At 38.1% G+C, this 25,725-nt stretch overlaps 2 protein-coding genes across 10 annotated transcripts in view; both read left to right on the plus strand.

The window, feature by feature from the left end:
- Positions 1 to 66: 66 nt before the first annotated feature.
- cdnf (cerebral dopamine neurotrophic factor) lies at positions 67 to 6,210 on the plus strand. Its single transcript, XM_067391544.1, has 4 exons — positions 67 to 229; positions 2,669 to 2,796; positions 2,911 to 3,052; positions 4,220 to 6,210. The coding sequence occupies exons 1-4, from the start codon at positions 142 to 144 to the stop codon at positions 4,408 to 4,410; spliced, it is 549 nt and encodes a 182-aa protein (XP_067247645.1). The 5' UTR covers positions 67 to 141; the 3' UTR covers positions 4,411 to 6,210.
- A 400-nt stretch (positions 6,211 to 6,610) lies between these two features.
- shank3b (SH3 and multiple ankyrin repeat domains 3b) overlaps positions 6,611 to 25,725 on the plus strand; it is a 41,365-nt gene continuing 22,250 nt past the window's right edge. For 3 of the 9 annotated variants that reach the window (XM_067391532.1, XM_067391537.1, XM_067391539.1), the window contains exons 1-8: positions 10,896 to 11,232; positions 13,715 to 13,980; positions 19,223 to 19,426; positions 19,547 to 19,618; positions 21,668 to 21,776; positions 24,935 to 25,086; positions 25,211 to 25,378; positions 25,538 to 25,654. In XM_067391532.1, the coding sequence (XP_067247633.1) occupies positions 13,783 to 13,980; positions 19,223 to 19,426; positions 19,547 to 19,618; positions 21,668 to 21,776; positions 24,935 to 25,086; positions 25,211 to 25,378; positions 25,538 to 25,654 (1,020 nt within the window). In that variant the 5' untranslated portion in view covers positions 10,896 to 11,232; positions 13,715 to 13,782. Of the gene's footprint in view, positions 6,815 to 6,927; positions 7,604 to 10,894; positions 11,233 to 11,804; positions 13,981 to 19,222; positions 19,427 to 19,546; positions 19,619 to 21,667; positions 21,777 to 24,934; positions 25,087 to 25,210; positions 25,379 to 25,537; positions 25,655 to 25,725 lie in introns of those variants that run through there. The other 6 variants (XM_067391534.1, XM_067391535.1, XM_067391540.1 and 3 more) reach the window with 6 other exon arrangements.

The raw sequence follows: 25,725 nt of genomic DNA on the forward strand, positions 1-25,725 counted from the left end.
AGCACTTCTAAACTGACGTCGACAGGAACGTCAAGAGAGCAGCGCCTGATTTAGAAACAGCTGAGAGCGACGCTGGTGGGTGTTGTGTACTGGCCGGGTATTGAAGTTCCCTTAGAAGTGCGCACAAGCGCGTTTTAAGTCATGTCTTTAACCAGCTCCTTTGCCACCCCGTTACTTTTGCTTTTATGTGTTGTTTTATTCTCAGTTGCTGTTGCAGAAGAATGCGAAGGTGAGGTTGGTCGGCTTGGCTTTCAGTGCGCATGAGCCCTTAAGTTTAAAAATAGTCACCTGGGTTATTTTGCAGAAGTGCATGAGTGTGTTCACATTGTGAATATAAGATATTTACTGAAGGAAGTCAATGTTTAAGATGTGAGTCCTGGTTTGGATTGCATACTTACAACACCTATAATTGTATACCTACTATTTAACGTTAAATAGCAATATTTTGAAAATGTAAAAATGGATTTATTGTGTGTTATAATACAACCCACTCACAACAACATTGCTTATGTTCTGCAGAATTATAACTTACTGTTGTTATTACATAACTTAGTCATTCCACGAAACCAGTACGATTTGAGTCCCTCTGACCTTTAGTGTATTTTATCTATTGGGTCACCTAAATATATTTTAAAAGCTTTGTTTAAAAACATGACATACATTTTATCTTCATATTAGAAATTATTTTGTTTTCAGTTGACACCACCTATTTTGTCATGTCCCTCAAGGCCCTCTCTGAAAGTGTACTTGGGATATGAATAATAAAATGAGAAAAAAAGTCAGTTCATTTTGCCATTCCCATAAATATCTAAGTAAATTCATGATTATTCATTAAAATCACATTATTTAGCTCCGTACCTCAACCCCGTTACACAAACCATTCTCCCCCATAAAAATAATGAACTGATACTTATGTGACATCACTAATAGGAAGTGACATCATATAAGTCTTCTGAACAACATTGTGAGCAGACAAAGGCAAGTTACCACCTTCTTTAATAATTATAACTAAATTATGTTGTGAAATTGTGTTTGTCAGGCTTAACGACTCAACCCTGTTACATCAATTAACGATAGAAAACTATTATTTGTGAAAATTATCTTTGTTATTTCAACATTATTCATGATTTCTTAATATTATGCATACTATGTGCATTTTTTTTTTTTTTTAAGTTTATGAAAAAGTAATTTAAAGTTAGTTGAATTTGGTCTGAAATGTTCAGAGCAATCATAAGAATACTGATTTTAGTTCAAATTCTGAAGAAAAAAAATGAGGTTGCTGTCACAAAATGTGCCCATTTCAGGCTTTAGTATAGCAAAAGTGTGAGATTTTATGTAACTTTTATATTTGCAATTACTGAATTAGTGTGAGGGACATCTGATTAATAGGAAAATGTTGATTTTATCACAAATACATTTTTTTTATAATATTCAGAGAGCTCCCATATGTGTCTATAACTTAAAGGTGCCCTAGAATCAAAAATGTAATTTACCTCGGCATAGTTGAATAACAAGAGCTCGGTACATGGAAATGACATACAGTGAGTCTCAAACTCCACTGTTTCCTCCTTCTTATATAAATCTCATTTGTTTAAAAGACTTCCGAAGAACAGGCGAATCTCAACATAACACCGAGTGTTGCGTAACAGTTGGGATCATTAATATGTACGCCCCCAATATTTGCATATGCCAGCCCATGTTCAAGGCATTACACAAGGGCAGCCAGTATTAACGTCGATCTGTGCACAGCTGAATCATCAGACTAGGTAAGCAAGCAAGAACAACAGCGAAAAATGGCAAATGGAGCAATAATAACTGACATGATCCATGATAACATGATATTTTTTGTGATATTTGTAAATTGTCTTTCTAAATGTTTCGTTAGCATGTTGCTAATGTACTGTTAAATGTGGTTAAAGTTACCATCGTTTCTTACTGTATTCACGGAGACAAGAGCCGTCGCTATTTTCATTTTTAAACACTTGCAGTCTGTATAATTTATAAACAACTTCATTCTTTATAAATCTCTCCAACAGTGTGTAATGTTAGCTTTAGCCACGGAGCATAGCCTCAAACTCATTCAGAATCAAATGTAAACATCCAAATAAATACTATACTCACATGATCCGACGCATACATGCAGCATGCATGACGAACATCTTGTAAAGATCCATTTGAGGGTTATATTAGCTGTGTGAATTTGTTTATGCACTGTATTATAGTCGAGAGCTCGGGGGGGCAGGGAGCGCACGATTTAAAGGGGCCGCAGCCTGAATCGGTGCATAGTTAATGATGCCCCAAAATAGGCAGTTTAAAAAATTAATTAAAAAAAAATCTATTGGGTATTTTGAGCTGAAACTTCACAGACACATTCAGGGGACACCTTAGACTTATATTACATCTTGTAAAAACTGGTTCTAGGGCACCTTTAAAATAGTGACCAATAATAATAGGGATTTGATGCCTGAGATGGGAAAATATGTTTTTCTGGAAGTTAAATATGTCATTAATGTTGTGGGATTTTCAGAAAAGAAATACATTTTGGTAAAAAATCTATAAACGTGTCCAAATCGTACCGGTTTCATGGAATGACTCAACTAATATCATATGAATGTATCCCACTTGTATAAATGTTTGTTTATTATTTATATGTGTATCTGTTTTGCAGTGTGTGTGGGGTTTTTGGGGCGGCTTTATAACTCACTGGTGATCAGACACACAGAGCTGTCCCCAGAGCTGGTGGAGGACGGTCTGATTAGAGCATGCGCTGAGACAACTGGGAAAGAGAATCGACTAGTAAGAACATAAATACAAGTACAGTTCAGTTTTTAATTCTTCTTTGGTTGCTGTTTAGGGTATGAAATCTATTGAATGCATGAGGTAATTCTTTCCCGTCTCATCTCATCTCAGTGCTATTACCTGGGAGCCTCCAGTGATGCTGCAGCCAAAGTGACAGGTGAGGTGAGCCGCCCCCTCAGTGCACATGTTCCTGTCCACAAAATCTGCCAAAAACTTCAGCGCATGGACAGCCAGATCTGCGAGCTCAGATATGGTAGGGTGAACTCACATATAATATCCTTTAAAGTCGGCATGAAATAGTATTTTCTTCCTTATTGTGACATATATCCAAGTGCAATGGCTTCTTGAACAGGAAACACTGTAGGGCGGGGCTTGATTTTGACCATTGGGAAATGATTGGATGGTTATGGTTGCTGTGGTGTCATGTGAGTGACAGGTTGCCCCGCCCTCACGCCAGTAAACACATCATCAGATAAAAGATGTCACTGCAAGATTGAGGGGAAGTTATTTTGATTAAAAACTAAACATGAATTTAAAAAAATAATGATGTGCACAGATATATCATTTATAATAAATACAGCAAAATTCCATTAAAAACATAACAACTGTCAGTTTTGTTTTCATAGTGACTTTAAAGGCCCGTTCACACCAAGAATTATAACTATAAAGATAACGATAAAGATATATAAAATAATTTTAAATATAAAAGAATAGCAGAGTTCACACCACAGCTATAACAATACAGAGAAACAATATCGATGGAATTATTTTTTTCCACCTGTTGAACGATAAAACACTGACAGCCAATCAGAATCAATTCTAATTTAAGGGCTCGCACATTTAAAATGGCGGACGACATTGCGGAGAAGTTAATCGCCGAGGTCCGGAAAAAGCCACCACTGTTTAACAAGTCAAACCCTATTTTCGAGGATACTCTAAAGAAAACGGATATATGGAAAACAATCGGTCATACCCTCGGAATAAATGGTGAGAAGTATTAACTCAAACCGTGTAACATAAAATTACATCAGGTATCCAGTGCTATTGTTGTCTTGCTTCCTTTGAAGTTGCAGTGAAAAAGACTAGGTGTTGTTTTTATTGCACTATATTGATTTCATCAGCTAAATTCACTGTTAGATTAGATCGATTACACTAGCTATTCAGTCGAAACATAGCATACTGAGGCCATCTGCTGGTTAAAGCTGTGTAAATGCAACAAGAACAGCAAAAACATGTTGTACACACTTTGAAACCGCAGCTCGTGAGCTCAGAATAAACAGACGTTCCTTCGTTGGTGTGGATGCAAATATAGTTATATTTATAGTTATCGTTCTTGGTGTGAACGGGCCTTAATTGCATTAAGGTTTGAATATTTGTCTCAAAAGTTTTAAAACGGACATTTCTTGTTCTTATGAAACAGAGCATCCCGTTCTTGACTGGAGCAGGGACGCTTTGTCTAAAATGCGAGTGTTGGAGCTGAAGAGAGTCTTGGCCTCGTGGGGGGAGGAGTGCAGAGCCTGTCTGGAGAAGAGCGAATTTATTGAACTCATCCAGGAGGTGGCCCCCAAACACAGCACAGCGCAGCACAGAACACACACGGAAGAGTTCTGAGCTCTGTGCTGGGGACATGGGAGGGCCTCCTAGTGCTGGGGACACGCAGCAGTGATGGGAGGGGCTGCACGTGCAGCTGCGCTCGGGGACACTTTGGATTTTGCACTGCGACTCCTAACTTAAAATGCTTTTCATAATGTTAGTTACGAGTAGCCATGTGCAATATGTGCCACTTCCCCAGTGTCTCATTCTCCTGTACCGCTGTAAGCATTTTCTCCCGCATACTCAGAATAAATCATTAAGCTTTATTAGTTTCAGTGATTAAGAGGAGGCTCGCAGAGATGCTGGCTGTTTTTCTTGCCCGAACGTTTAATTAGGAAGGGACGAGAGCTTGTGTCAGGCTCTAAGGCCAATTGAAACTCCCCCCTAAAGAGCCTTCTGTGTTTGCAGCTGTGGGTGAATTGCATGAAACCTATTAACTTATCTGGATGATATTTCAATCAAAATAAAGGAGTAAACATATATTTTGCATAAATAAAAATTAAGCCTATATGTACACACACACATTATATATATATGTATAAATTTTTTTTTTTAAATGCATTGTTTTGCATCTTCCTAGTTCTCATTAGCATAATGCAATCTAATGAAAAAAATCTCATTACTGGAATGCAGAAAATATACACCATGGCAGTATTTGATGTATTGCCTTTGTTTATGCAGATTTATGCTGAATTAAATGAGAAAATAATTGTATTACAGTGAGAATCTCATGAGAATCACTATTGAGAATAATAGAGAAACAAAATCCCAAAATAAACAAAATTAAGGGTGAAAAATATACTTGTCATGAAAATAACGTCACAAATGAAAACAGTCCTTACGGTTCTAAAATAGCTTTCATGTCAAATTTCAACATCAAAATTATGAATTATATATAGTCAAACCAATAATTGACATTTTTGATATATTTTTACTAGTGTGTGCAGGACATTATAGTTCATTTATGTAAGTGAGGATAGCAAAATAAAGTAAACTGACATATTATACCCAATAATTCTTCATACAGTGGACTACCAATAAAATTGATAAAAATTTGGAACCAAAAATTATTCAGACACTTTGAACTGACCATGTTTTGCTTAAGTTTTATCTAACATAATTAAGATACATTTTTTTCTGACACAGTTTAACTCTGAAATCTTGTCATATTGTATTACCATTTTTTTTTTTTAAACTAAAGTGAATAAACTGAATGAATGAAATGTTCATGGTGTCTGAATACATTTTGGTTTGACTAATATATATATTGTGTGTGTGTGTGTGTGTGTTTAAGGAAAGTCTATTTTTAGGTCCTGTAATATTATTATTACTATTTTTCACTCACTATTTTTAATTAATTGCCTTTTAGCTTTTTTGCAGCTCTTTTAAATATGAAAACATCTGGACATATTACATGAAATTAACATTTAGGGGGTGAATGTGCTTAATATCTCTGAAGATGATACAAAAAAAATAAATAAAAAATACACAAAATGTAATGTAATGTAATGTCTTCAATTTCTTTATGCAAAATTGAATCAATTTCTTTTGATTTTGGGGTGAAATGTGACCTGGACATTGGACCAGATTTGTGTGACACATTGCGCATGTCAGTTTCTTCAAATTTGTAGATACATGCGTGCGTATTACATAATTGCATGTCACCACCCTGACCTCTCGTAAGGATCGTATTGTTGTGACTTTTTTTCCCACACACACACGGAACAAAAGACGCCCACGCAACCGTACTGATGTTTACATCTGCCGTGTTGCCATGGCGATCACGGAACCTTTCATCCCCAGCTTCTGATGCTCCGCGATTTTGCTGACAAACTTTTTATGTCATAAAACAGAACCAATCAGCCACGAGTCCATCGGCAGGGCTCTTTCTCTCTCTCTTTCTTCCCCTCCTCTCCTCTCTCCCCACCTCCAGGCTTTCTCATTCACAATCCCCCTTTTTTACCATCCAGTTCTCCTGTAATAGCTGTTGAGAGAGAGAGAGAGAGAGAGAGAGACCGTGAGTGAGATTCAGGCCTTGCCCACGCAAAGAAGTGGGAGACTGAACCTCTCTCTACACTCTCTCTCTCTCTCTCTCTCTCTCATGCACACACACACACACACACACACACACACACACACACAGTCAGTGTATCATGCTTGCACTGTGTGGGCTGAGCTGAGCATTCCTGTCATACAGTAACAGTCTCTCTGCCTCCGCACTCTCTCTCTTTCCCTCTCTCTCCCTCTATTTCTCTCTTTCCCTTTCCCTCTATCTCTCCTCTTTTCTCCCTCTCTTCTCTTTCTCACACACATACGTTCCCAATACACACATTAGCACACTTATATACACTTTCACAGAGCAGAGACGGACCCTCGTAGAGGAAGTCGCGATGGTGTGGAATGTGTGCCCTGGTTTTATTAGGTAAGTTTTATGATTTCCAGCACATCTTTGGGTGAATTGTGTGCGTTCCCGGGTGCTTGAATGAATTCAAGTGTGTGTTTGTTGAAAGATAAGATTAATTTGTGTCTTTTCAGGCTCTCTGTGTGTCATATTTTGTCAGCGCAACTCTGTACAGCGGCTCGATGCGGATATTTTCATTGGGCATCACTACAGGGATTACTGAACACTTTTTCCTAACAGGCAAAATGTGTGAGTGTGTGTGTGGATGTGTGAATGAGTGTTGCGCTCACTCTATATAGGTCTTCTTCAGGCAAAGCCTAATCTCGCTGATTGGAAACTGATTTGCGTTGAGTTGAATTTTGCCGAATACAGACGTCGCACCTTCTTTACCTGTCACTCTTACATCCTAATTTCTGTCGTGACTGAGGCCAATCTATTCAGCCCTAACGCCCACACATTAAGCCATCACACTGTCTGTTTCTTCTCCTTAAACTGCTCTCTCTCTCTCTCGTATTCTCTCCTTCTCAATCTCCCCTCTCTTTAAACATCTGTGAGGCGCTCTGTGCACGTGCACGAGCGCGCCCTGAGTCTTTTGCACGCCCGTCAGAAGGATGCTCGCACCAGATTTATGCTTTGGCCCTTTAAAAGCAGGCAAAGTTTCCTGGTGAACCATTTTTCTGGTTGCCATAGTGATGAGCGAGGACTTGGAGAGGTGCAGTGGTACTGGGATGCAGTGACAGCTCTTAGCATGTGAATTCTCACACTGAGATATGGAGATGCACTGAGACTCTGAACAGAGACGGCGATGAGGTGAGACGCCCACGCACGCACATCATTACTGCTCACAGCGCTCTTTGGCTGATCGTACTGTCCCTGGATCCCCAAAAGGGGGAGGAAACCATGAGAGAGAGGGGATTTGTGTGTGTTTGTGTGTGCAACAATGAACGCTGGAGTGTGTAGTTGCTCTAAGTTTTGCATTTAGGATAATTTTTGGTTACACTTTATTTTACAGTGTCATTGTTACATATGTTGCTAAAGTAATAACTATAAATGATGCATAATTACATGCAACTAAACCAAACCCTAACCCTACAGTAAGTACATGTAGTTACTTAAAGGAATAGTTCTCTTCAGAATAAATATTTCCTGATAATTTACCCACCCCCATGTCATCCAAGATGTTCATGTCTTTCTTTTTTCAGTCGAAAAGAAACATTCCAGGATTTTTCTTCATATAGTGGACTTAAACGGTTACCAACAGGTTGAAGGTCCAAATTGTAGTTTCAGTGCAGCTTCAAAGAGCTCTACACGATCCCAGAAGAGGAATAAGGGTCTTATCTAGTAAAACAATCGGTCATTTTATTAAAAAAATGAAAATTTATATTCTTTTTAACCACAAATGCTCGTCTTGCACTGCTCTGCAACGTGTCACGCATTACGTAATCATGTTGGAAAGGTCACACGTGACATAGGTGGATGTACCGTGGTAAAGTGAAAAACGGCATCTCATTTTCTCCTCCAACTTCAAAATCATCCGACATTGTTGTCTTACTTTTTTGTAAAGGCCACTTGACTTCGTCTTTGCTTATTCGCTTTGTAAACACTTGCTCGGTACTTACGCAATCTACATCACGCGTAGATGTTCTTTCTAACGTGATTACGTAATGTGTGGCGCATCGCAGATCTAGTGCAAGACGAGCATTTGTGGTTAAGAAGTATATAAATTTTAGAAAATGATTGATCGTTTTGCTAGATAAGACACTTATTCCTCTTCTGGGATCGTGTATAGAGTCCTTTAAAGCTGCACTGAAACTGACATTTGGACCTTCAACCCGTTGAACCCCAGTGAAGTCCACTTTATGGAGAAAAATTCTGGAATGTTTTCCTCAAAATCCTTAATTTCTTTTCAACTGAAGAAAAACATCTTGGATGACATGGGGGTGAGTAAATAATCAGGAAATTTTAGTTTTGAACTGAACTAATCCTTTAATATTACTCAGTACTTAAATGTATAATTACAGTGTAACCCTTTATTTTAAGGTGTCCTTGTTACAGTGTAATTATACAATTAAGTACTGAGTAATAATTATTAACTACATGTACTTACTGTAGAGAAGGTTTGTTTTAGGGTTAGTTGTGTGTAATTATGCACAATTTATAGTAATTACTATAGTAACTACATGTAACAAGGACACAAATAAAGTGTTACCAAATTTTTTTATGGTTTGTAATAGAGGAGAATACTTTAGGAGAATACAAGCCTGAATTAAATGACTTGCATATGAAGAATGCATATTAAAGGGGTGATTGATTATGATTTCACTTTTTTAACTTTAGTTAGTGTGTAATGTTGCTGTTTGAGCATAAACAACATCTGCAAAGTTACGACACTCAAAGTTCAATGCAAAGTGCTTTTTAAGGACTACAACAAACGGCTGGTAGGGACTACAATGAGCTTCTTCCTGTGTTGGTGACATCACAAACCCCAAAATTTACTTAAACCCGCCCCCGGGAAAACGCAACAAAGGAGGAAAGGCCATGTTGGGCTGCTTTAGAGAAGAGGAAGAGTTGTTGTAGTACCGAAGCGAGAGTAAAGCTCCACCCTCTTCAAGAAAGTGGGCCGGGAGCAGCAGCTCATTTGCATTTAAAGGGGCACACACAAAAAACGTCTGTTTTTGCTCACGCCCAAATAGGAGCAAATTTGACAAGCTATAATAAATGATCTCTGGGGTATTTTGAGCTGAAACGTCACAGGGACACCAGAGATTTATATTATCTTGTAAATAGGTTCCCTTCAAATTGATTACTTCATAACTACAATAGACCTGGAACTTTTACCTTTCTTATTTCTTTTTGTTTATTCCCTTACATCCCTTTTTATCTTTTAATTATTTAATTCCTTTAAATAAAAACCCCAAGAACACCCTTCCCCCACAAAACCAAAACAAAAAGAAGCAGCTTTGGTCCCCCAATGTTCAAGACATGGTTACAGCCTTATATACATATACATGTTTTTTGTAAAGCTACCCAAAACCAGCCAAATAAATGCATTCAGTATGTTTCAAAGAGAGAGATCTCAAAGGATTATTTTAAGAATGGCTGCAGCCTTATAACTTCAGTCAAGTTCTTACCCACAGATCCAGGCGTGAAGGTGTGTCTTATGTAACAGAAGCAGCACACTCATGTGATTTCTCCTTGATCTGATGAAATCAAAAGGAAATTAAATTTATCAGGACTTTTTGCAGCTGTCATCTATCACAACACCTTCATATACGATTTCAAATATTGATATATTCAGCATTAAAAGAACTGCATACGCAAGCGACTACAATATTAGTGCTATATCATACATTTCTGTAATTGTGTTAGAGGTCCTTCTAGTGTGCGGTGGAAATAGAAACGTTACTGCTCTGTGTGTGTGTGAGATTTGTAGGAAGGAGTGTGGGTGTCGGTAGCCTTTATTTCTGTTCCACATTCATGTGTGTGAGGTGAATTTTTGTATCGCCTGAGGAAAGAGCGGAGTTATCAGAGGCATGCAGCCTTTCCTATACTTCCTGCAAAAACATCCCGAGGAGCCTCGGCCCTATCCAGCCAGGAAGAAGGGCAGGAAGTTGGGCTGAGATCACGGGAAGTAAATTACAAAGCTAGAAGGGCTTAGTATGAAAACAGGTCCAGTGGAAGTTTTCGGAGACCGTAGCCATGTTGTTTTACAGAAATGATAGTGGTGCTTCGGATGTGTGTGTGTGTGTGTGTGTGTGTGTGTGTGTGTGTGTGTTAGTGAGAATATGTGGGAGTTTCAATGATCCTGTATTAAAATTGATGGGATTATGAAGGGTTTTATATTTCTTCATCATTCAGTCTGCCATCATTTTTGGTGTGACCACAACATGCTTTGATAAATGCTTTATCCAACAACATGCATACATAAAATCTCTTATTTATCCAATCAAAGCTCATATAATCACTTGTTGCTACATTTTATCCACTTCAAATTTACAAAGGGTACTTGAACAGGCTCTATTGAGTGATAGATGTGTTGATTCCAACCACAATGATGTATTTAAGCGTATAGCCTCACCTGTGGCGTTTATTGAGACGTTTTGATTGGATGAGACACTGAAACCCTGGCTCCTTATTGGTGGAGGTCCACAAACGACACTTTTGGTTGGTTGAGATGGTTTGAGATGGTCTGGAGACCTTCCTGTTGTAATTTCCTCTTTCCTGCTGGTTTTCCTGCTCGGGAATATTCAGCATCAGGGTTGGGCTTCAAGTGTCCTGAAATCTCAGACCTCCGAGGGAGTGCCGGGACATTCGGCCCTGAAATTTTACAAACACAAAGTACGGATTGTGGAATACTGGCAGAAAGATTGGAATAAAGACGGAAAGCTCAGAAAAGTTTGATCGTACAGGAAGCCTCACATGGGAAGTCCAGGTCAAAGGTGAACTCCTCCTTGTTTCCTTGTTATTCAGTATTTCTAGCTTGTAAGTTGTGTTTGCTAAAGCAAGTATGAGAATTACTATTGCTCATAGTTACAGTTAGGGATCTGAACTAATCTTTGGCAAGCAACTGGTCTGTTTTGCGCTATGAATGATACATAAAATGATGTGGATTGTAAGAGAGGTGTGCTACTACTTTTCTAAGTGATTTTGCCTGCCAGATGATAAAATGCTTACACTGAAGAAGAGAACTTGCCAGAATATATCTTGCCTTATGGGTGTGTGCATCTTGAGCCATTAAGTAATAACCCTAGCAACCACTTAACAACTTCCTAGAAACCACTTGAGAACTTCTTAGCATCTTGGCAATGGCAACTTTTGTACAATTTCTTTAGAAAATACACTATTGCCAAAAAGAATCTCTGTATTATTTCATGTAACTGATTTAGTGATCGCAGACCTTGATATTTCAGTACTTTAATTGAGTTGAATGATAACATGCCATCTCAGATCTAAGTTTCTGCTTGTCGTATGGTGTAACAATGCTGATGCAGATTATACTTACTCTTTACAGGGATTTTCCATCTCGTGTTCTCTGTGACAATGTCTGTTACATAATAGAGGACTTCCCTTCTGTCTCTGTGGACAATAGTCAAGAGTGTCTGAAATGTTTTAGCTTGTGTGTGATTGCATTGGAATGAGTGAGTAGGTGGACGGCTACATGTGGCCGGCTGTGATAATAGTATGGTAAAAAAATGAGTGTGTGATATGGCATATCCCTCCATTGATTCTTAGTATGGCTGAGAATGTACGAAGTATTTAACCCACTGATGCATTCAAAATGCATCTTTTTACTTAAAAACAATAATAGATAATCTTTACCATTGTTTTCATTTCATCAAAATGTGGTGCAACAGATCGCTTTACTACTAGTAAATGCATGAAATAAACATGCATGAACATCAGAAGGTATGTTGAAAGATATAGCAAAACTTACGGAAATTCTTATCATCCCAGGTGAAAAAAAAGTACATTTCTATAATGTACTTAAAATGCTCTATTTTCACGCACTTAATATACTAAAAAATCTTCTTTAGTACTTCTTAAGATAATCTTAAGAACGTCTTAGTGTTTTCAACTGTGCTATTTTGAGACACCATGAAATATGAACTAAAATGTGCTTTTAATATACTATCTCTGTATTTAGAAAATGTATTTAGTTACCACTTGTACTACACTTGAACCCATTTCGTGGTAACTAAATATATTTTTTTAGTTTAAATTTGCAGTATACTAAACTTTAGACAGCAGAAGAAAAATACTGTACATCCAAAATGTAACTTTCATGCCTCAAAATCAGTATTTTGTTGAAAAGTTCTGCTGAGGTGAAATGATCATGCTCCTTTTCCACAGGCAGAGAGAAAAGCATTGCAGATTAAGTGTCATCACTCTAGCTTGTTTCTGATTGGAGGAATTGAGTGTGTTACAATTGCCCTCCATTTCAAAAAATAAAAATATGTAGTTATTACGAAACATAATTATGTAGTTATTTTCATGAAAAATTCCTTGTGTGTAATTAAATGTCTCATATGATTAAACAAATCAGTTCATTTTAACCTTCGATATTATAGTACACCAACTGAGTCCCTGTATAGTTACAGCATTAGTTGAGAGATTTTTTTCCTTGACGAAATTTGCCATTTATTATACCTGATATATATTCAAATGAATCGATATCGAATCGAATAGGAATCGAATCACAAGCTTGTGAATCGAAATCGAATCGTGAAATTTGTGTCCATACCCAGCCCTTTAAAATTCACAACATCATAAACAGGACAGACAGAATCATGGGAAAGAGTCAAAAGTAGTCGCCTATGATGGTTTGGATGCAACGCCGCAGCCTGAAAGGTTAAAAATGACTTTTTATAGTGGACATCATCACGGTTCAGAGGTTAAGTATTTGAAATAGGTGTCAAGAGAGCAGGTGGCTTGTTGCTTGTGATGCTGTAGAAGAAGAGACGGCGGTGAGTGTGGATTTTGCACAGCTGTCTGTAAAGAGGAAGTGGTAGCGCACCAGAACAAGCAAAGTGCTGAGTTGCCATGGTAACCTGGGATGCAGGGTTCCCTCAATTTCCATTTTTCCCAAGTGGATCTGCTTCACAGTGTCCATGGCAACCACTCACAACCAATGGAGTCCCTCTCTCTCTCTCTCTCTCTCTCTCTTCTCACTGTCTCTTTCAAACTCTCTCATCCCGTCATTTTATCTTGATTTGTGATTTGTGGTAAAATGTCATCTCCATACTTACGTAAACACGTCATTACTTGTCACACTTTGACATTATTAGCCACAAATGCTTGGTTGTGCGTATTATAAAACGGCTTCCTACTACTATACATCGAATATCAGATCTTGCAAAGTCAACATAAAGCAGTGCATTAGAATGAGTTTGACTGAAAATGCAGGTGTATGTTGTGTTGTAGGGTTGTGAGGCCGGCGTGTTGAGCAGAACGCACACACACTCACACACACACACACACTCTCCCGGAGCATGCCTATCAGTCCACCTGCCGACGGCAAACATGAGGCTCTCGACCGGCCGCGGCAACAACACGCCCCTACCAACGGTAACCACGGAGATGACAGCATTCGGGCCTCTCCTGGGACTAAATCTACCTCCGAATCTATGGAGGATCTCCACGGAAACGCAGCTGTCATCCGCATCGGAATCCCTGATTTGCAGCAAACGGTGAGTACTCTCTCACACACATATGCATATGCAGGCTCACTCTTTTCTTTGAAATGGCTGCACTGCAGCACAGGAGTAGAGAGTGGCAGTGATTGGTACAGGCTGAGTTGTTGATTCTGCGTGGGAGTAAGGGGTGTGTGACAGAGGCTTACAGCATGTCGTCTACATGCATGCATGTTTCTGTACAGTCATTTTTTGCTGGAAGATGGCGATTGCATGTACAGAGCAACCCCAGTTTTTCAACCCTAGTTTAGTTCCTGAATAAATTTGCACTTTTGTTAAATGGAACATGTTTGCATAATTCTGCCAAACACATAATGCATACATACCTTGGTCCTCCTTCTGAGAGTCTTTGCAGCATCCAGCGTAACTCCCTGCTTTTTGTCAATAGTTATGTCCGACGAGGATACTTTGAAGTTGAGTTTTGTATTTTGCGCAGCTATCACCCACTGAAGCTAAGCGGGGTTGAGCCAGGTCTGTACCTGGACCTCCTGGGGAAAAGGCCGTGTTTGTTAGTGAGGCCAGCAGGGGGCGCTCACCTGTGGATCCCAACGCTCCACTATAGTGATGGGGACACTACACTCTTAAAAAAAAGCATCGCCCTTCGGTTGAGACTCTCTTGAGTCATTAAAAATCCCAGGATGTCCTTCGCAAAAAAAGCAGGGGTGTAACTCTGGCATCCTGGACAAATTTGCCCATTGGTCCCAGTCCATTATCAAGGCCTCCAAATCATCCCCATATGCAGGGCTTGACATTAACACCCGCCAAAAGCGGGTGGATTTCAGCAGTAGCATGTAACACAGTTTGGTATGGGGAACACATATTCACTATTAACTACAACTTTTGCCTCAATAAACTCCTAATTTACTGCTTATTAAGTTAGTAAGGTAGTTGTTGTAGTGGTTAAGGTTAGGTATTGGGCAGGATTAAGGGATGTAGAATAAGGTCATGCAGAAAAAGGCATTAATATGTGCTTTCTAAGTACTAATAGTTAATGTTCTAGTATTAACCTGATGGCAGAAGGTCTGGACTCTATCGCAGCTTTCATTGGCCAAGGACCGCCCAAGAGGATGTTTGACTGACATGTAACACAACCAATCACAGTTCGTTTTGTTCTGAGTCATGTTAAGAGGCGTGAAAATGTAAAGTCGATGTCCCTACAATAATATACCAACGTGCATGTATTAAATTATTCATTAAAGAAAGTTGAGCAACAATGGAGCCGCGAACTTCACATACTTTTGAAAATCCAGCATTTAGTTGATCCTGGCAAGTGCTTATTGTCACAGTCGTAAACATGACGCCGTTCTTCTTCCATGAGGGGGTTTGGCATCATGGCATTTGTTTCCAGGCAGACCATTAAAGAACGTGACACACACATCTCCCAGACATCCTGAAGAGTTCAACCAACCAGATGACGACTTCTAAAATCCTGAAGTGTTTCCAGTTTAGTGTGTCACATGCATCAGACGTTCAGCCAACGGTCCGTGGGCGTGACTTCTGAGGCTGAGACTAGTGATATACAAGCTAATAAGCAACTAGTTAAAAGTGAGAATTGTTCCCCATACTAAAGTGTTACCCATTTTTCAATTGTAGTCTTTTAAAAAGGCCTGTGAAATAATAAACAGTGCAATGTAGGGACAAACATAGATTTTTTCAATACATATCGATACTGAAATATCTGAAACGCTTCCAATACTAATTTTCCGCTGAACAGAGCTCTTTGTTGCTTTCTCATCTCTCTAACACACAGTTGACACACAAACCCGCCTCCCCTCTTTTGTCCTGTGTCAGACATAAGGCCATATATAAATATGACTATATAAATGTAACCAATTATTATTATTATGGTCAGAGAGTCTTTACTTTTGGTCCTCTGCTTTTCACATTTTAGAAACCTGCACACAGAAAACATTAAATGGTGTTATTTTTGCAGTGTAAATGTCACAAACACTTTAATTTGGCTTTCGGCTTATTTAAGTAAAATAATGTCGTGAGTTCAGCACATTTGTACTGATGGTTGATAAATAAATGATCGTGATCAAATAGAACAGGCCTTGATCTCTTAAATGATCTTAAATCTAAAGCCTGGTGAATTTGGAGGAAATATTTAATGGAAAGAAAATCATGATTTTTTTTTTTTAAATAGATTTGCTGCAGTGAATCTTGTAGCATTTAAGGACACTTAATGGCAAATTGCACATGAATTATCAAACTTACCTGGTCTAATCTTTTGGGTCTTTAAAGGTGCAGTAAGCAATTTTTGAAAAACGCTGTTGAAAAGTGGATCGGACCGAGCACCAAAACTTGTAGCCAATCGGCAGTAAGGGGCGTGCTCACTCATGATGGGGGAGGAGAGAGAGCTCAGTGCACAAGACAGACATTAGCAGAATGACTATAGAAAGAGAGAGATGGCAGAGAAAATACAAAAGAGGAAAAGGCCAGGGGAATATAACTTTAAAAAGAAGCATTACAGTCAGGCAAGAGGTAGGGCCCGGATTAATTTTGGAGAAGCTTTCCAGCGCTGGACAGACCTTACCCTGCGTTCCAAATTATTATGCAAGTGACATATCAGTAAGATTTCAGTACAATAAACATTCAGTTTTTAGTTTTTCTAAGAAAATGTTTGTTTGTTTATTTATCCATGTCTTTTTAGATAACTGGTATCAATCTCAGACAAAATAATTAGCCAGATCTATGGAAACCCTACTTAGAGGTTGTTCCACATTATTAAGCAAGTCACAATTCTCATGCAATATGAGGAGGAAGAAAGATCTTTCTGAAGATGAAAAGCATGAAATGGTGCAATGTTGTGCAAAAGGCATGAAAACAACTAATATTGTGTGAAACTGAATGAAGATTATCAAATTATCATAAGATTTGTGAGTGATTTAGAGCACAGCAGAACTCGGCCAGATAAAGGGTCATTAATGTTCCTGTCAAAAAAATTAATTGTATTAAAAGGGCAGCTATAAAAAAGCCAGTGTTGAGCAGCAAACAGGTATTTGAAGCTGCTGGAGTCTCTGGAGTCTCAGGAAGCTCTCCATGCAGGCTGGCAGTTGTGCGTAAAGATGCATTTCAGCCACTCCAAACCAAACCTCATAAAGAGAAACATTTACAGTGGGTTTAGAAATACATTTTCAAACAGTTTTATTGCTGTGGTGTTTTTTTTTTTTTTTTGCAGCATGGGATAGTGCATAGTGCATTGTACAATGGTGCATTGCATTTCAGAAGGCACTAACCTCCTTTTTATCCCATAGCTGAAAATGGCCAGTTATGAACTCCACATATCTTGCAAAAGTCATTTTAATACCCTCCATCTCACTTCCCAATAATCCAGCACAAATCATCACCACCAGCTCCTTGCTGACGTCGCAGTCTTGTTGGAACGTGGTGGCCATTCACCAACCATCCAGAAATCCATCCATTTAGACCATCCATTGTAGTACGGCATTAGTCAGTGAATAAAACTATTTAAAAATGAGTCTTCATGTATTTCTACACCCACTGTAAATGTTTCTCTTTGTGAGGTTTGGTTTGGAGTGGCTGAAATGCATCTTTACGCATAACTGCCAGCCTGCATGGAGAGCTTCCTGAGACTCCAGAGACTCCAGCAGCTCCAAATACCTGTTTGCTGCTCAACACTGGCTTTTTTATAGCTGCCCTTTTAATGCAATTAATTTTTTTGACAGGAACTTTCCTTAATAAGCCTTTATCTGACCGAGTTCTGCTGTGCTCTAAATCACTCACAAATCTTATGATAATTCGATAATCTTCATTCAGTTTCACACAATATTAGTTGTTTTCATGCCTTTTGCACAACATTGCACCATTTCATGCTTTTCATCTTCAGAAAGATCTTTCTTCCTCCCCATAATGCATGAAAACTGTGACTTGCTTAATAATGTGGAACAACCTCTAAGTAGGGTTTCCATAGATCTGGCTAATTATTTTGTCTGAGATTGATACCAGTTATCTAAAAAGACATGGATAAATAAACAAACAAACATTTTCTTAGAAAAACTAAAATCTGAATGTTCATTGTACTGAAATCTTACTGATTTGTCACTTGCATAATAATTTGGAACGCAGTATAAAGGGATAGTTCACCCAAAAATATTCCATAATTTACTCACCCTCAAGCCATCCTATGTTTATATGACTTTCTTCTTTCAGTCAAACACAATCAGAGTTATATTAATAAATACCAAGCTTTATAATGGGAGTGAATAGTGCCATTTTTTTAAAAGCCCAAAAAAGCATGTCCATCCATCATAAAAGTAATACATACAGTTCCAGGGGGTTAATAAAGGCCTTCTTGAGCATAGGTGAGCGTTTTTGTAAGAAGAAATATCCATAATTATAACTTTATAAACTATAATAACTGGCTTCCGGTAATGACCCTACCCAAGTCTAGTTCAGTCGAAGAGTGACCTCTAACCCGATGCAAGATGTATCGACAAATGCAGAAGCGCAGAGGATAGAGCAAAACAAAACACCGGTCACGAATTAGAAGTATAAAACAAGAAATTTTAAAGATAAATGTAAGAGGAGCTTGAGTTTGTTGTTTTTACCGCTTCTCCTACATCCTACGTCATACGCCGAAACTCGACTCTCTCATGAATGTGCGGGTGGACGTTACCGGAAGCTAGTGATTCTAGTTTATAAAGTTGTAAATATGGATATTTTTCTTACAAAAATACATTGTTTCTCTTCAGAAGGACTTTATTAACCACCTGGAGCTGTATGGATTACGTTTATGATGGATGGATGTGATTTTTTGGACTTCAAAATATCATTTACTATTCACTCCCATTATAAAGCTTGGGAGAGCCAGAATATTTTTTTCCCGATTGTGTTTGACTGAAAGAAGAAAGTCATATACACCTAGGATGGCTTGAGGGTGAGTAAATTATGGGATATTTTTTAGTTTGGGGTGAACTAACCCTTTAATCTTGTCATATTTGTAATATATTAGTCACTTGGACTATCGTGTTATGTAGGGAGCTGTTCATGAAAACGGTATTTGTTTTTTGAGATGGAAGGGATCACCAGAAATCGCTTACTGCACCTTTAAGCTTTGGTGCTCAAATGGGTGATGCAGGTTCGAGTTCAACCAGCAACAAATCCTGATAAATATCACCTTATATTTAATTTTCTGTCAATCTGTATAGTAAAATATGCAAAGGTCTCAAAATAAAAGCAAAAATACTTTGTAATACGCGTGTATGTTTGTTTCCAGAAATGCCTGCGATTGGACCTTGAGGCTCCAGTGTGGGTTTGTAAGCAGCGAGTTCTGGTCACTCTGACACAAAGCCTGACCGATGTGCTTAACTATGGCCTCTACCTCCCTGCCTTTAATGGGCGTGCCGGAAAGTTCCTCGATGAGGAGCGATTGCTCAGGGAGTATCCTCTCCCTACAATCACACCTGTACCGTACCTAGAGGTGCACATACTCACCCTTCTGCATCCCACAATGCTTTAGATCTCTCACTCTTACTGATATTATTGGCTCAGGTTGCTATGTTAATATCATTTACCTGTCAATTCATTTGTGTGACTTCAGTTCCGTTACAAGAGGCGTGTTTACACTCAGAGCTATGTAGATGACAAGCAACTGGCCAAACTACATACCAAGGTAATGTTTAACATTCATGTACTGTACACTACCGTTAAAAGGTTTGTGGTCGGTAAGAATACTTTTATTCAGCAAGGATGCATTAAAGGATTAAAATGAAAATTACTCCAAGATTTACTCACCTTCAAGCCATCCTAGGTGTATATGACTTTCTTCTCTCTGATGAACACAATTGGAGTTATATTAATAAATATCCTGACGCATCCAAGCTTTATAATGGCAGTAAACAGGGGCAATGAGTTTGAAGCTCAAGAAAGCGCATCCATCCATCATAAACGTACTCCACACTGCTCAGAGGGGTTAATAAAGGCCTTCTGAAGTAAAGCGATGCATTTGTTTAAGAAAAATATCCATATTTAACAAGTTATAAAATAAAATATCATCATATTTTCTGCCATACAGCCTTCTGTATTCAACTTACAAAGAAAGTGTACCACCTCTCGCAGTTCAAAACGCTTACGCTACATCCTGCGCCTTCCGTATTCAACTTTGTGACGTCAGTTACGCTTTTTCCGTATGTTGAGTATGGAAGGTAGTCTGGCGGAAGCTAGATACTTTAACTTTATAACTTGTAAAATATGGATTTTTTTTTTTTTTTTTTTTTACACAAATGCATAACTTCACTTTAGAAGGACTTTATTATCCCCCCGGAGCCGTGTGGAGTACATTTATGATGGACGGATGTAGTTTTTTGAGCTTCATATTTGTTGTTTGCCATTCACTGCCATTATAAAGCTAGGATGCATCAGGATATTTATTAATATAACTCTGATTGTGTTGATCAGAAAGTCATATACATCTAGGATGGCTTAAGGGTGAGTAAAGCTTGGGTTATTTTCATTTTAAACTGAACTAATCCTTTAAATTGGTCAAAAGTAACAGTAAAGATATTAATGTTACAAAAGATCTCTAGTAAATGCTGCTCTTTTGAACATTCTATTCATCAAAGAATCCTGAAAAAAATGTTTCACAGTTTCAACAAAAATATTAAGCAGCACAACTGTTGATAACAATAATAAGAAACATTTCTTGATCATCAAATCAGCATATTAAAATTATTTCTGAAGTATCATGTGACACTGAAGATTTTAGTAATGATGCTGAAAATTCAGCTTTGCACCACAGAAATACATTAAATTTTGAAAGAAAAAAAAAAAAAAAATACACACACACACATATATATTTTTTTTAAGCATTATTGCAATTAAAAATAACTATTTCATGGTATTAATGTATTTTTTGTCAAATAAATGCAGCCTTGGTTTGCATAAGAGACTTCTTTCAAAAAAAAACAAAAAAAATCTTACCAACCCCAAACTTTTGAATGGTAGTGTATATTTATACATAATTCTGTTGTTCTAAAAATTGATACTTTTCCATTAAAAAAAAAAAAAACCTTTGTTATCTAGAACAAGCTGTAAGCTATTGGTTTTTGGTCCTGAGAAAAAAATAGCATGCATCTCTGTGCATGTGACTCAAATAGAGTCATGAGTGTGGGCCATGCTGTTTTTTTTTTTAGCCAAATCAAAAAACTAGCTAGAAATGCTCTCTGTCTGTGAATCATTTTGTGCATTCAAGTTTGCTGATGTTGAGTTTGCTGACATGTCTTTAGAGGATGGTTTTGGGAGAGAGGGCATGTGGTTCAAGTTAGCAAAAGAATTGGAATTGCTTACAGCACCTTTAAAAGGGCCATAACCTACAGTATGGCTGCATTCATTTTTTTTCCCTCAAGTCCACTTATGTTTGTCAAGGTTTCTTGCAGCAATAACTTAATTTAGTTTTACAGTACTGTTACTGTTTTCTGACTACAATTGTACAGACTATTTTGCTACTGTGTCTATATGTGAATAAGCTCTCTGTTTGATTGGCTAACCTCTTTGCATGTGTAATGAGCAACTTCCATTCATTTTTATTTTTGCATCTTACTTCTTAGTAATGCTTTAGGCAGCTTTGCATTGTGAATGTAGTATGTTGTAATGCTTTCCATTAAAAACCTTCAAAACATTGTTGACTGGTTAGTAATCTGAGACTATTTTCCATTGTTGCCAGGCCAATTTAAAGAAGTTTATGGAGTGTGTACAACAGAGGTGTGTGGAGAAGGTCTGCAGGTTCCTGGAGAAAGGGCTGGACCCCAATTTTCATGATACTGAGAGCGGAGGTGATTTTATTATATTTTTTAAAATAAATATGGGTCAGAGCTGTTAAACTGTGATGCTTATATGGGCAGTGCGAGTTTGTATACATTTCACATCACTTCCCAAACCTGCTTTCAAAACTTGGTACAATGCATCTAAAAAGGTGCTGTTTTGAACATTGCAGAGGTGCCATTTGAGAGTCTTGGCACGAATGAGAAGATTATCATTGAACAATGGTTTAAAGTTTGGTCTGCACATAAAGCTATTGTATGACTTCAGAAGTCACATAACCTCCTTTTATGATATTTTAGGGTGCTTTTGGTCCTTAAAGGATTAGTTTACTTCAGAATTCAAATTTCCTGATCATTTACCCCCATGTCATCCAAGATGTTTATGTCTTTCTTTCTTCAGTCGAAAAGAAATTAAGGTTTTTGAGGACATCATTCCAGGATTTTTCTCCATATAGTGGACTTCACTGGGGTTCAACAGGTTGAAGGTCCAAATGTCAGTTTCAGTTCAGCTTCAAAGAGCTCTACATGATCCCAGAAGAGGAATAAGGGTCTTATCTAGCGAAACGTTCGGTCATTTTCAAAAAAAAAAAAAATCAAAATGTATATACTTTTTAACCACAAATACCCATCTTGCACTAGATCTGCGATGTGCCACGCATTACTTAATCACGTTGGAAAGGTCACGTGACGTTGGCAGAAGTACCGAGGAAGTGTTTACAAAGCGGGAAAAAAAACGTGGTACGTGGTAAAAAAAAAAAAAAGGTAAAACGAGGATGTCGGATGATTTTGAAGTTGGAGGAAGAAATTACATTTTTAGTTTTTTGCCCTACCACGGTACTTCTGTCACGCGTGACCTTTCTAACGTGATTATGTAATGCGTGGCGCATCGCAGAGCAGTGCAAGATGAGCATTTGTGGTTAAAAAGTTAACTTTTTTTTTTTTTTAGAAAATGATCATTTCTCTAGATAATTTCTTCCTTATTCCTCATCTGGGATCCTGTAGAGCTCTTCGAAGCTGCACTGAAACTGCAATTTGGACCTTCAACCCGTTGGTAACTGTTGAAGTCCACTACATGGAGAAAAATCCTGGAATGTTCTCCTCAAAAACCTTGATTTCTTTTCTGAACTGAAGAAAGAAAGACAAACATCTTGGATGACATGGGGATGAGTAAATTATCAGGAAATTTTAATTCTGAAGTGAACTAATCCTTTAACTCTTTCCCTGCCAGGGTTTTTAAAGAACAGAGCCTCTGTTTTTAAAGGAATAGTTCACCCAAAAATGAAAATTTGATGTTTATCTGCTTACCCCCAGGGCATCCAAGACGTAGGTGACTTTGTTTCTTCAGTCGAACACAAATGATGATTTTTAACTCCAACCATTGTGGTCTGTCAGTCGCATAATGCGTGTAAATGAGAACTCCATCTATAAGAGTGAAAAAAAAAAAAGCACAGACAAATCCAAATTAAACCCTGTGGCTCGTGATGATACATTGATGACCTAAGACACAGAACGATCAGTGTGTGCGAGAAACCGAACAGTATTTATTAGGGCTGTCAAAAATAGCGTGTTAACGACGTTAATTAGTTGTTTGTTGTTAATTACGTCAATTTTTTAACGCATTTCACGCATGCGCAGTGTGACAAATTATTCAGGTCAGGAAAGTCAGGGAAGTGGTCGGGAGCTAGAGGCGAGATGGTTAACAAGTACAAGGTTAAACCAAGTCAAATATCAATAACATGTATGTATTTCGTCAGACAAGACGAAATATGTTCGTCAACGACCTTTTTTTCATGACTAAAACGAGACGATGGCAAGACTGCACCACTGTCCAAAAACGCACACTAAGACAAAATTAAATGAATTTGACGAAAAAAGACGAGACGAAAATGTTTTGCATAAAATAAAAACTAAGATAAAATCTCTTAATTTTCGTCTACAATCGTCTCTGCTTTTTCATCAGCTGTTACACCTTTAAAATATTCAGAACGAGTTCGGATCCCGCTTATTACATTGCTACCTACCAAATAAATCAATAATTTGACACAAAATTATGATTTAAAAAGGAGTTTATTGATTTAAAAACAATTGTATTGCTAAAGAAAATAGTGCGCTCCGTCTCTACGGTTAGAATCCTGTGTGTTCATGGCAACGCTCTGTTTTTCATGGCGACGGTGTGTGTTATCAAGAAACTAACAAAAGAAGATATGTGAATGACTAAATATGACTAAAACTAACAAGGACATTTGGCACAAGACTAAGACTAAGACTAAATTAAAAATAGGTGGCGAAATTAACACTATATGTATGTAAAAAATAATAATAATGATAATAATAATAGTGATTAATCCTGATTAATCCACTGAAAATTCTGATTAATTTGATTAAAAATTTTAATCATTTGACAGCCCTAGTATTTCCCATTGACATGCATTATACAACTGACAGACCGCAACGGTTGGAGTTAAAAATCATCATTTGTGTTCTACTGAAGAAACAAAGTCACCTACATCTTGGATGCCCTGGGGGTAAGCAGATAAACATTAAATTTTCATTTTTGGGTGAACTATCCCTTTAAACAAAACAAACCGTTGTATTCTAGCTTCATGCATTCTTTTTTTAATCAACACTTGAATGTGCGCAAGTTTAATAAAAAAGCAACATTTTGAATGGAAAAAAGCTGAGAAAATTGTGTTTTTTCAAAGAATACAACGTGCATAACCAATGCTTTTATCGCTTGTTTCTGCTCCTACTCTTTCAAAAGATGTGTAATAGTGCCTCATACCATATAACTGTGAAAACATGGAAAGCCAGAAAACTCTATCAATGGCAGGAAAAATGGAACTTAGAGACATAAATCACAATCTATGTTCATTTTATGGAAAAGAGCAACTTGGATTTTCTGCCTCATTTTGGGTTTCATAGAATAAACAAAATAATACAGTGTTGCAACAGCAGTAAACAATGTCAAAATGTTCATTTGGGGTGAATGATGGGTGAACTATTCCTTTAAAGTTTGCCTTGATTAGCATTTAGGCTACTTTAATGAATGTAAATTAAGAACAATGCTAATCAAGCCAAGGACATTGGACAAAATTAGCCAATTATGTATTCGCTGAGACGGATATGACATTTAGCATTTTTAATCATCTCCGCATGTGCGATGTTTCCAGAATCTCCTCTCACTCTCGTGGCCCAGCTGGACACTTGTGCTGAGCTGATTAAGGTGTTGAGGAGCGGAGGAGCCCATCTGGACTTCAGAACCAGAGACGGCCTGACGGCGCTGCACAAAGCGGTCCAAACGCACAACCATGTAGCATTGACTGTGAGTTGATGCACTTTCCCTCCCACACGCACAATCCAAAGAAAGACTCATCCTTATACAACTCATCGCAAGCTGTTGGGAGTCTGTGCACATATGTCCGTCATGTTTCGTGTGCTATCCGCAGACATTGTTGGATCTGGGGGCGTCTCCAGACTATAAGGACAGTCGTGGGCTTACTCCCCTCTATCATAGTGCCATGGTCGGGGGAGATCCGTACTGCTGCGAGCTGCTGCTGTACGATCACGCCCAGCTGGGCTACAGCGATGAGAACGGCTGGCAGGAGATCCATCAGGTAACCTGGAGAACTCTCTCATTAAACGTAAAGGGAAGAGACAGTCTCCTGTAGCATAAAGTTACATTCTCCAGCGAGACTAAATATATCCCTTTTTATTGTTTGCTACAACTGCAGCAGTGGGTGATCGGAGCATGTGTGTGTGTGTTTGTACCATAGGCTTGTCGTCATGGAAACGTGCAGCACCTTGAGCACCTGTTATTCTATGGAGCAGAGATGAGCTCTCAGAATGCCTCAGGAAACACAGCACTACACCTGTGTGCCCTCTACAACCAGGTACACACACCCACAAATACACAGTTTCTTCCTTCTCAACTCCAGCAGCAAAGCTTTTCTATTACTGTGTT

The sequence above is a fragment of the Chanodichthys erythropterus genome, chromosome 8 (assembly GCF_024489055.1).
Source record: "Chanodichthys erythropterus isolate Z2021 chromosome 8, ASM2448905v1, whole genome shotgun sequence".
Classification (NCBI taxonomy): domain Eukaryota; kingdom Metazoa; phylum Chordata; class Actinopteri; order Cypriniformes; family Xenocyprididae; genus Chanodichthys; species Chanodichthys erythropterus.

Coding starts and splice junctions, on each gene's coding strand:
- cdnf (XM_067391544.1), top strand. CDS start 142: ATGTCTTTAACCAGCTCCTTTGCCACCCCGTTACTTTTGCTTTTATGT. Junction 230..2,668: donor TGTTGCAGAAGAATGCGAAG/GTGAGGTTGGTC, acceptor TCTGTTTTGCAG/TGTGTGTGGGGTTTTTGGGG. Junction 2,797..2,910: donor CTGGGAAAGAGAATCGACTA/GTAAGAACATAA, acceptor ATCTCATCTCAG/TGCTATTACCTGGGAGCCTC.